The following is a 12,724-nucleotide window of genomic DNA, read 5'->3' on the forward strand; positions in this document are numbered from 1 at the left end:
GACCTTTGGGTTGCCAGGCAGGCACTTTACCCACCTGGCTAGCACAACATAATTGTAATTATTACTGTAAGCAAAGTTATATTCAGTTCAGTCTAATTTAAAAACAAATTTTTGTAATGCAGTGCAAATAAGTGTTTTCTGTAATTAGGATAATTTTATATTTCAGCTATCACAGTTTGAAGTATAACACAATAAAGTGCTGTATCTTCGATAGAGCAGGCCAATTAATGTAAATATTAGGAAAACTATTAGAAACTCCAACTTGGTATTAGTTAAGGGGCCATGTGCTCTGATAGAGACCTGAATTCATCATGGCATGGATTTAATTACTCTCTGAAGTGTTATCACTCTCATCTTACAGGAGGCATTTACTATTTCTTGTAGTAAATGCTTCCAGTCTTTTTAGTTATGACAGCAATAAACAGCATGCCCATAAACAACATTCCAAAACATTCAAAAATGTTAATATCTGGGAGTGTGGCACCAAATGAAACCTCTGTTTGATTGTACTGTCCACGATGTGGTGGCGTTTTCATCCTGTAAGCTGCCATCTCACTCAAAGTAAAAGTAGGACCGGATTTAAACAATCCAAATAAGACCTGGCTTGGGGCCTCAATTTTCTTTTATGAAGATAAAAATATCTAATTACATTTTGGGGGGATGGGGGGGCCCCTCACATGCTTTGGCTTAAGGATTTATGTCTAAATCCAGCCCAAAATAAAAGTGAAGTACTGTCGGAAGCAGGTGGTCTGATATGTTCTATAAACAGACCAGGGACACTAGACATCCCTTCAGATATGTCACGGGACTGATTTCATGTAACACACACATTACTCTAATGCATTATTCTACCTCTATTAACTTAACGATAAATTGACATATCTGAATTTTATGAGCATTCCCTGCATTACCTCTGCCATTGTCCAATTATGGAGATGGCAGCACTTGTACAGCACTGCTTCCCAATTTGAAACAGATAACTACAACATCTCAAATAATTACTGTATTTGTCGGCATATAAGATGCTGCAGTGTGGAAGTCGCACCCTAATTTTTGAATGGTAAATTTAAGAAAAAAAAAAAAAAAAAAAAAAACCTTTGAAAAAAATTTATTGTTAATACAATGGAAATTTAAAATTAAATAAAAATAAAAGCCAATAAAAAAAAGGTATAGGATTATTACTCTTATTATTTTAGTATTATTCAACTTTATATTCATTACTGGCTTGATCATCATTATCCTCAACATCATCATAATCCTCTTCACTAGTATCACTGTCACTCTCATGCAATAAATGATCTTCAGTGCCATCCATTGCATTACTTATACCACAATTTTTAAAGGACTTGACCACAATTTCAATCTTAACATCATGCCATAACTTCAGCACCCATTCACAAACTTGTGCTATTGATGGATGTTTCATCCTTCCCGCAGGCATCGTATCATGGTTCCCCTCCATCATCCATTTATTCCATTGCTCCTGCATGTTATTCTTGAATGGCTTATTGATGCTGTTATCTAAGGCTGTAACTGGGAAGGTAAAAAGTAAAGTGCAGCCATTATCAACCCACTGCAGGATGGAAGCCTCCTCAACAATTCATGTTAAGGGAAATGGACCATAATCTGCCACGCTGGTCCAGTGCGGGTTGGCAGATCGACCGTATTCAGCAGTCAGGGGCTTGAACCCCGGTCTACTCAAAGAGCGTGTGCTACTGCACTCCCGCTCCTGCCCACTCGGCAACTGGGAAGGTAAGCAACCCAAAATTACTACCAATTCTGTGTTCATCCTTTCGGCCAACTAGTTGATGTTTTCAGTCCTATGTGCTCTAAACTGATTCCATACTAGTAGTACATTTTTACACAGTAGTCCACTAGGATGCATGGACCAAACTTTAATAAACCAATCCTTGATACATCCTTCATCCATCCATCCCTCCCTTCAGTTGTACAAGTACATGAATTCCATTTGGCAGTTTATCTTTCAGTAAAGTTTTTCTTTTAAAAATTAACACTGGTGGAAGTTTGGTCTGATCAGCACAACAAGTTAAAACTGCAGTGTAGTGTGTCTTTTCATGTCCAGTGGGTTTAATAGTTATAGATTTTTGCCCTCTCAGATTTACAGTTTTATTGGATAGCACATCAAAAGTCAACAGAATTTCATCCATTTTCCCGATTTGACTAAGTTTGTAGCTACTTTGTTTTCTAGCATTAAGGACAAATTTATGGAAATCTAATATTTTCTGTCATACCCAGCAGGCATTCTCTGAGCTATTCTGGTTCTTGTATGTAAACTTAACCCATTTCTTTTCATGAAGTGATAACACCAAGATTCATTCCTTGAAAGTAGTGTATCCCAATATCAGCTGTTCATTTCCATGCTTCTACAATTATCATTTTAGTACTCATTGCAATACCCACGTCTCTAAGTTCCATTATCCAACTACACAAGTTTTCTTCCAAATTTGGCCATTTAGGTAGAATTTTATGAAGCTGTGTTTTGTTTTATCAGTTTCTTGTAATAAAACCCCAGGGGCTCACTTCTGGTGAGTATGGGTTTGGCACACCCAGGGTCCTGAGCTGGATATCATCAGTCTTCTCTTTCGGATTTTTTTTTTTTTTTTCAGCTGGTGCAGCAAAGGCCTTGGCTTCCTTGCACCGTATGGCTGATATAAAAATAATAACTTCCTGCTTCCTCCATTGACGAATCATCTTTTCAGTAGGCTGAAATTTCATTCTGCTGCTCTGCTCCCATGTTCTTTGGCATACTGTACTACTTTTGGCTTAAATCTAATAGTATAATTTTGCCTTCTTGATGTGCCTGCCATTGATTAGGGCTTAAATGTATAACTGGAATTCACTTGATGCTCCAATAACAGCCTAGTAATTCCTGAAAAGTGTACTGACCATGACTGCAATGTAAACTATCCATTAACTACATTTTGTTACTTGCCGATTTTTTGGTTTTGCGCATGTGCTGTATTGCTACTTTCGGTTTGCTGTATTGCCGCTTTCTTTTAAGGTATTTATAATGGGAAAAAAGTGCATCTTATAAGCCAACAAATATGGTAGTCCCCTGCACATGGATTAAATAAATGTCTGGGCTAAAAAGGAGTTTAGGACTGAAAGACTCAGACTACAGGAAATTTACTAGAAAAACAAGTAGTGCAATGCATCATTTCAGTTCATAGTAAATTACAAGTTTCAATTACAAGTTTCCTGTTATTGCAGTACCTCGAATAAGCAAAGCTTTCCCAGCAGAAAAGACTAATGTTACTCTCGGTGAATACCACCACCGTTTTGAAGCTGAGAGGCCAACAAGCTTCGAAATGGTGCTGTCTAGGTGGTGGTATCCGCCCAGAATAAGTAACATTAGTCCTCTCTACTAGTGAAGCATTAGTTATTCAAGGTAATGCAATATCAGGGCAACTTGTGAAGGTGTTCACAATATGAGTGTAACAAAAACAATGCCATTTCACCTACTTCAGTGATTTACTATGAACTAAAATGATGCTTTGCACTAACTTGTTCCTCTAATAAATGTGTAGGTTATGTTCTAAATTTACCACACACCTGCTGTACAGCTGAATGTCAAGTCCTCTAGCTACTTACAGCCCAACTCTATTTTCTGTAGCAATAAATAGCTTCAAGTAGGCTGATAGATAAAGGAAGTCTTAGGATGCCACCTGCAAAAGGCACAGTGTTTAATGTTTAACTGTAACTATTATAAGGGATACTATATTTGTGTATCACCTCAGGCAGAAAATATCTATATGTACAGTTATACTTTCTATAAGTGGATTTTTTTATCACTTAACCATTCTTGGTAGATTCTTTAGAAATACACGGTTCACATTGTGCTGCTGCTGCTGCATTTAAGACCAAACTGAGAATGAATTAGCACACCATGAGACACATGAATAAAATTCTATGGCTCATTCTATGAGACACATGAATAAAATTCTATGGCTCAGAAAACACATGAACCGCCAGTGAGGTGTTGGATGACCACAACTCATCAATGCTCAAGGTGAGCGAAGGCTCTCCTGGATGGTACGTGGCAACAGAAAGGTGACTGTGGCACAATTAATTAGTTCAATTAATTTATGTTCCTTCCCAATCCCCTCACAGTTACTGCATAAATTTCTTATGCCCAATGTGATTGCAATGAAGCATGCAAAGACAACTACTGTTTAACATTGAAGTCTATCTTCCTCGTTTCCAAATGGCATCAGAGTATGTATTTTATACCACACATATATACACCAATGAGCCAAAACATTATGACCAGTGAGTTGAAGCAACTGCAGGTGAACTGCAGTTGCTTGCACAGGTTGGGACATGGATAAAAAAAACACCTGATACAGAGCTTCGTTAATCAGTGTTACTCTTGTTCTTCAGATGGGAAAGGCAGTGGACTTAAGTGAGTTTGACAAAGGCCAAATTGTAATGGCCAGATGACTGGGTCAGAGCATATCCGAAACGGCATGGCTGGTGGGGTGCTCATGGTCAGCCGTGGTTAGTACCTACCGAAAGTGGTGCGAGGAGAGAAAACACATGAACCGCCAGCGAGGTGCTGGATGACCACAACTCATCAATGCTCAAGGTGAGCGAAGGCTCTTCTGGATGGTACGTGGCAACAGAAAGGTGACTGTGGCACAACTCGCTCGTAATTGGAATGCTGGTGACGGAAGTAATGTGTCACAAAACACAGTACATCGAGTCCTGCTGAAAATGGGGCTGCGTAGTCCCAGGCCTCTCCGAGTGCTCATGTTAACCATAGTTCACCGGCAGCAGTGCCTACAATGGGCACGCAAGCATCAAAACTGGACCTTGGGTGATTGGAAGGTGTCTGGTCCAATTAATCGCATTTCCTGTTGCACCATGTGGACGGCTGGGTATGTGTGCATCGTTTACCAGGGGAAAATGGCGGATGGATGCATCGTGGGACGAAAACAAGCCAGTGGCAGCAGTGTCATGCTTTAGGTGATGTTCTGCTGGGATACCCTGGGTCCAGTCATCCATGTGCTGGGCACTACCTAAACATCATTGCTGACCAGGTACACCTTTCGTGGCAACGGTCTTCCCCTCTGGCGGTGCAGTCTTTCAGCAGGATAATGCAACATTCCACACCGCCCAGATTGTTCAAGACTGGTTTGCAGAACATGAGGATAACTTCCAGGTATTGCCCTGGCCTCCAAATTCCCCAGACATCAATCCCATCGAGCATCTGTGGTTTGTGTTGGAACAGCAACTCCAATCTGCGGCATCTCAACCATGGACTTTACAGGAGTTAAAGGATCTGCTGGTTACGTGTTGGTACTAGATACCACAAGACACATTGAGAAATCTTGTAGCGTCCATGCCTCACCAAGTACGAGCTGTTTTGGCTGCACGTGGAGGACCAACATCATATTAGGTAGGTGGTCATAATGTTTTGGCTCATTGATATATATATCACACACACAAAATATGTCACCAATAAAATCTTAATTACCCATAAAAACTATGCATCAAATTATGATGCAATCAAGTTATGAAAACGTTGTTTATGCATGAGTAATGAATTTCCATCATTTCTACTATCCAGATAGTATGCATGCATTGTTTAATTATATCTCATATTGTGACTACCTTCACAATGAGTTGCCCAAATATTGCACTGCTTTGAATAAGAAAGCTTCACTAGTGAAGAAGACTAATGTTACTTATTCTGGGTGGATATCACCATCCAGATGGCACCACGTTTATATTTACAATCAAGTTATGTGCATGTTGCTGATATCCTGAATCATAAGTGGAATAAATTACACAGAATGCTGCCGCAATACCAGGGGCTCACATCTGGTATGGGCTTGGCACACCTAGGGTCCTGAGCTGGATATCATCATTCTTCTCTTTCTTGGCGATTCCCTTCTACTTTTGACTGACTGACTCTCTCTCTCTCAGGGATTTTTTTTTTTTTGACTGGTGCAGCATAAGCCTCAGGCTTCCTTGCACCATGTGGCTGGTAATAATAATAATACAAGGTGATCAAACCCAAAAACTGACAAGACCAAAAAAAAAAAAAAGGAGGTGGGAGGGATTTAAATAGCACCAAATAATCTCCTACTTTTTCACAAGAACAAAATGCTCAATTTCACTGAAAACATTAACTTTCCTTAACATAATATTTACATGACATAGGAATCACTTAATTCTTCTTCACATTGTGGTGACTAATCCTTCTGATGACAGTAATATAAAGCTGAAAAAGAAAGTAAAATTCTAAAAGATCTAACCTCTACTTCCTTTACTGCTAGTTTTCCAGAAGTCGATTTTGCTTTAACATAAATAATAGCCAAATGAACTCAAACTGATGAACTGGGCATCAGAGGACTAATAACTAATCAAAATGCACAAATTCACTTTTATTGGTAAGATATGCTCATCCCCTCTCATAATTTATGAAAAATAGTACAGACTATACACTAACACAGGTAGTATTTAACTTTTTTTTCATTCATGCAGTCTTTAAGGAATGCATGAGCAGTTCAGGGTTGAAATCTCTCAATAACAAGGGTTAAATAAAAACCCTATACAGATTTGTTTTATTATATGAAGGGATATTTGTATGAATATGGAGTGGTTTATATGAACACAATGTATTTGGATAAGAATAATGAGATTTTACAGATGGCAGAAAGTAGTTTCACTGTGACAGCACTGGAGAAGTAGCTTAGCATTTATTAGTGTTGTGTGTAACTTGGATTCATCCAGAGAAGGTGTTTATTTTGGGACATTATTCATTCAAATCATTGAATGAATAATGTTCCAAATCATTACTGCAATGTCAAGAGCTATTCAATAGCAAATATCTGAAAGGCCTGTGCCAAATAAGATTGAAGAAAAACATTAAGAGCTGCATATACATCACTGATGAATACATCCTTTGAAGAGTTCCATCAGACAGTAAAAATGGTGAGTACATGTGTACGTGAGAAAGGTGAATACTTTCAGCTTGATTTCGTATTATTTGCTTGTTGAGGCCTTGCTATAGAAAGCTCATCTAACCTCAACGTCTGCTTGTTGCAAAACCTTAAAAGTGCAGATTATATTCTAACACTGTACAGCAGTGTACATTGACCATTGCACATTCTGTTTTTTAACTAGATGCTGTATACCGCATAATGCATGGAACACACACTATGTTGTAACATTAATATGTACAGCAGAATATTTTTTCGTTTATGCTCATCACAAAAAAAAAAAAAAAAAAAAAAAAAAATCTTAGTTACAGAATCTGATGAAATTAAAGTGAGATTTCTATTATGAACAACGTGTAAAAATTTTATTTATTTGAAATATGCTGGCAAAGCAACTGTTTTTATAAACGGCATATCTTGCTGTGTTTTCCACAAAATTTAAACTATGATCTCTGCCAGTACCGTATCCAGGTATCATCGAAAGGGGTGGGGACATGACGACCAGGTTTTTGAGGGTTTTTTTTTATAGATCTAGGACACTTATACGCATGGATTGGGGATATTCCCCTCTGCTTCCCACCCGAATACACACCTGATCTCTGCAATTTCCATTATATCTTCGAAATGTTTATCCAAAACAATCCCCCCCCCTAATATGGGTAGAACTTTAATTGATCAGGCATTACTTCAAACTAAACTCATATTCCCATATAATAATGGTAATTAATTCCAACTTCTCAGCTCTGAATACAATTTCTTCTTCGTCCAAATTGGAGCACTTCTGCTTGTTAAAGTTACAAAATTCTCCCACCAAACAACCCAAAACTATGCTACACCAGATCAACCGATTAAAATAAGATGAACCTTGCTTATGAATTAACGGTATGAGCAACTTTTCTTTTTCTTTCCCTTCCCCTTTTATTACAGGGAAATCAAATTGTTAATAATTAAAGTTAATACACGGTATAGTAAACACTATTTATGTTTTAAAAATTTATTTTCAGTCACATTTTTTTTAATAATTTATTAGGTCGCATCACCCTAATAATTATTTACCAATGAAAGAAAAAAAACGTGAGGGACAAAAAAAAAAAAAAAATTTAACTTCAATAATCAACAGTGGATAAAAATCGGTCTACTGCCCATCATCTCTTCTCACATCTCAAAGGCAATTTGTAATTTTAAGCAACTGTTACATGTGCAAAGGTTTAGATAAGAAATTTTTAACCAACATATAAATGTAAACACATATTGTAAAACATTTTAAACTAAACTGTTGATGCCTCAGGGATGACACATGTTAACTGATTCCACGTGATGCATGCAGGTCATAGAAATAAAATGAATAACTTACGCGGCATGGGCTCCTCGTCATCGCTCAGGATGGCATCATCTTGATCACTTGTCACCGATGTCTGAGGCTGAGGCTGGGGCCGACTATTCTGTCGTCGCTCTTCCCGCAATTTCGTAAAATAACCGACCGCAAAATCTACGATATCCGACGGCCGCTCCAGTAGCACACTTACGGTAAACTCGAGAAGCAAGTTGGTCAACTCCGGTGGCACATCAAACCTTGGCCTATTCATCTTCTCTTCTACTTATCACACAAAATTTCTCACACAAGATCAAATAAATAAAATTTCCTTTCTTTACTCTTCACAACGCTTTAATGAAGACACAATCCGCGTGAGGATATGTGATCAATAGAATGAACAACCAGCTCCGAGATTTACCCTCGCTATATACTTTACTACCATTTTTACATCTTGTTTCTCGCCTTCGTTCTCCTGATTCTTGCCTTTGACCACGCCTGTTACTCCTGACGTCCAAGCGCATGTGCAATGAGCCTGACCGAGCATACATGTCAGTCTCTTTTTCATTAGAGTGCGATTGTAGCGCCACCTCGTTAACAAAAATTATAAAGATCTCATTAAAACAAACTGGTTAGGAAACAGAAGTAAACAAAATTAGCATATAGAAAAGCTATCTCGTTTATTTTATAACACTCCCAGTCACTCTGTTTTGTCTTAAATTTCAGATATTGTTTTTTGGTGGTTATTTTACTTTTTTTAATGCTTCCCGGAAGCAGAATTTTTATAGTTTCACATCTAGAGCATTTAAGGAAATTAAACTATAAATCACTGCATATTATTACAAAATTCAAATACTGTATATGCGTATGAATTCATAAACGGAATTAAGGATATGAGCACCCACTCTTGACTTAGTGAGAGATGAAAAACTGAATTTCAAAAGTGTGTAACTCATTGGGGAACCACTGATTCGGTCGCAATTTAAAAATATCCAAAAAAAGTTATGCTGACACGTTTCCCCTCCCCTTGTTTTTTTTTTTACAAAATAAAGGTAACTGAGTTTTCAGCCTCTTAAAAAAGGGTTATATGAGTTTTCATTTCTATATTTTGGCTCTGTTTCAGTATCAAGACTCCCTTTCTTTGAATAATAAATTGGTAAGCGAGACAACCTGAAACGAAATGTGTAATATAGCATTTTTCCTTCAAAAAGTAAAAGAAAAATATAAAATTACAATTAAAATACATATTTTTATCAATCAATCAATCATAGTATTTATTTGTTATATGATTGTTGTTAATATATATTTGCTCTATATAAACTATAATATTATTTATAACAGTTCTTTTAAAAATAGCGAGGAAACTACTTTTACTTTATATATTTTTCTTTACATTTCGCTAGTTTTAAAATTTCTTCTCTTTTCGAAGATTTTAAAAAGTTTTTAAATTTCGAACAGGACTTGTTATAGTTTTCTTTCACCATAGAACTTCGGCTTCTAAATTTCTAATAAAAGATGATTTCTCTCTTTCTGCCAAGCAAGTTTCATTAAGCTGAAAATTCTTTCTGATGAAGCATTTGAACGTGGAATGCTTAATATGGAGCTTACAATTTGAGACAAATTATTTGCCTCCTGAAATTTTGAGAAAAATTGCACCCATTTTTGATGAACACGCATTTTCTTTTCTTCATTAATCAGTGACGAACAAAATGCCTTTAGACTTTCTCATTTTTCTCTTGTTATTATAATTAATTTTTAACACGTCCGTTAGATTCCGATAAGAATTAATTAAAAATACGTAAAATCAATAAATTAACGGTTTTTTCCTCTCTTATTCCTCTCAATTATCGGGAAGCGGGACAATCCCGCCCATATCGGGCCGGTTGGCCACCCTCAGTTGGGCTCTACTGAGGAAGTTATTAATTTTTTTCTTCTAGGAAACCTAGGCATACTCTCTACAGGATGGAGTTCAAATAAATATCTTCGCAAAACGACATCCGAAACCCTAATTTACGAGGAGAATGTCTTAATTTTTTGGGCGTAATTTCCCTCACTGCTGAGTTTTAAAGTATGATAAAAATGTCACTGAGTCGAACATAAAGGTTTGAAATGCCGTAGTGTTTGTGAGCCAGTTCATTTATTCCAAAATAAAATATTTACGAAATATTTGTTATAAATTCGGTCGGTTGGTTGCTGTACGGTTTCAAGCACATTAGCAACTTAGGCCATATTTCGCCGTATATAATACTTCTGTAAATCGTGTGTTTGGTTGTCAATTTGCTGTTTGCTGAACGAAAAATCTGAGTTTCTGGAGGAAAATGCATGCTACCCTCGCGTGAGCCGGACTAACTTAACCAAGTTGGGAAAAAGGCCCATAAAAATTCCTTATGTCATGACGGGATTCGAACTCCAGCCTTTTCCACCATGTGTAGGTGCCCTAGTAGGTAGCACAGTTGGTAGGATCGCCGTCCTCCCCACACCGGGTGGAAAAGATTTCAGTTCAAATCCGGTCGATGAAGGAAGGAATTTTTATGGGTCTTTTTCATAACGTGGCTGAGTTAGTCAGTCTGAGGGAAGGGTAACATGGTGTTTTCTCCCGGTCACTGGGGTTTTTCATCCAACAAACAGAAAATGGACCTCATAACATATGCAATTTACAGACAATATACATAGGGGAGGGACATTATGGACTTAGTGTCCGATGCTCCTAAACCCAACAACAGTATCCAGCTATAGGGAGCGCGGTTGTAGAATAGGAAAAGACTTTTCAATAAACTACGGATAAATGCAAGATTAAAACGTATTAGTGTAAATTAATGAAATGCACAAAAACCTCATTTGCACCCATTTTTGACCAACACGCGTTTTCTTTTAATTTATTTAAACAAATAGTTCTTTGATATTGGGGTTTCCTTTTTTTTTTTTTTTTTTTCCTGACTCAGCCAAGGACTTCTCATAAACTACTTAGCTGCCTAATTTTCCTTTGTACAATGGTGTGCAAAATTTAAGGACCAGTCAGATTTTCACCTGTAGCTTCTCATAGGAGTGGCCTGAATATAGGGAAAGCTTACCAAAGGAACCTCGTGAGGTACAGAAATTATGAAGGAAACAACACCGACACAACAACGGAAACAAAACGGTACAGAGGGACTTTGTTCAAAAATGGCGACATACCACCGCTGCGATGAAACAGATGCATCACTGCCAAAGATGGAACAAAGGGAAAAGATGGTCCTCAGTAGGAGATATGGCCACCCCTAATGTCGATGCAGGCTTTGCACTGCCTGTCCATACTTAGAACAATGATGTTGATAAGTTCTTACGGTAACATCGTCCATTCCTCTGTCAGCACCATCTTTAGCTGGTGAACATTTTCTGGTTGGTGTGGACGTACCGTTAGGCGTCTCCCCAGAGCGTCCCATATGTATTCGATGGGATATAGATCTGGAGGAAACGGGCAGACCAATCCATACGAACAATGTCCTAACTTTCGAAAAGCATATCAACAGCTACAGTGCGATGGGGTGTGGCGTTATCATCCATAAACACGAACTCGGGGCCAAACTTGGGTTTTTTGTCCAGCAAACAGAAAATCGACCACAGAACACACACAATTTACAGACAGTATACACAGTGGAATTTGGCCTTAGTCGCTGATTCTCCTAAACCCCAACAACAACAATCTACATCACGTGCCGATAAGTTTTCATCAAATACCACATTCCAGAAAACAGGTCTAAGGATAATTCCTGAGCACCACACCCAAGGGTCCTCGTTTGTTCAGTAAACGTTCTCCTAATTACAAACTGTCTCTGTTGCAGTTAATCATAGAGAAGTCGGTAAAGATATGCCTCCGTTCAGAAAACCAAAGCAGGCCCGTCATGTCTAGTTGGTCTGCCACCCAACTAGACATGGCTGGATGCCCAAAATTTCTCTAATCAACGGAGGGGTCATTTGTCATTTTATCATTTGAATGAGCAACCAACCTAGTCACACCCAGGATTTTGTCCATATGCAATTAGTTCTCATCTGTACCGTAGAACTTTAACCAAAACATCAAGTAGGTTAATGCAATTAAAACAACACAGAGACCACATACGGTAAATTCAAACAACAAAGATGTTAATCTTTATGTGAAGAGCGACAGTTTATCCTCGCAGTGGGGACGGACCATCACACTCCCACCACGAGTTAACGTGCCTATCGCGAGGAGGTAGGTCACTACTCTACTGCCTTGCAAGAAATGTTCTTCTTTCAAATACTAAATAGACAAATTCAGAAAACCCGCTGAACACGTCCATTGTCAAAAAGAACCCCACCAAAATGGACTCTTGGAGACCTAGCGTCGCTCTCTCCAACCCAGCTTTAAGCTCACGATAACTTGACCATGATAACAACAGGGCCTGGCTCTTTTGTTCTCATGGTCCAGTATAAGGTACAGATCTGA

The 12,724-nt window shown here is 38.1% G+C and overlaps 1 protein-coding gene across 3 annotated transcripts in view; it reads right to left on the minus strand.

Moving 5' to 3' along the window:
• The window catches only part of LOC150088777 (cAMP-dependent protein kinase type II regulatory subunit-like), a 342,430-nt gene extending 333,657 nt beyond the window's left edge, over positions 1-8,773 (minus strand). Inside the window, exon 1 of one of the 3 annotated variants that reach the window (XM_090369648.1) lies at positions 8,320-8,773. In XM_090369648.1, the coding sequence (XP_090225774.1) occupies positions 8,320-8,551 (232 nt within the window). In that variant the 5' untranslated portion in view covers positions 8,552-8,773. The remainder of the gene's footprint in view (positions 1-8,319) is intronic. The other 2 variants (XM_090369646.1, XM_090369645.1) reach the window with 2 other exon arrangements.
• Positions 8,774-12,724: the final 3,951 nt, after the last annotated feature.

The sequence above is a fragment of the Mastigoproctus giganteus genome, chromosome 3 (assembly GCF_048544385.1).
Source record: "Mastigoproctus giganteus isolate SK-2022 chromosome 3, ASM4854438v1, whole genome shotgun sequence".
Lineage (NCBI taxonomy): Eukaryota > Metazoa > Arthropoda > Arachnida > Uropygi > Thelyphonidae > Mastigoproctus > Mastigoproctus giganteus.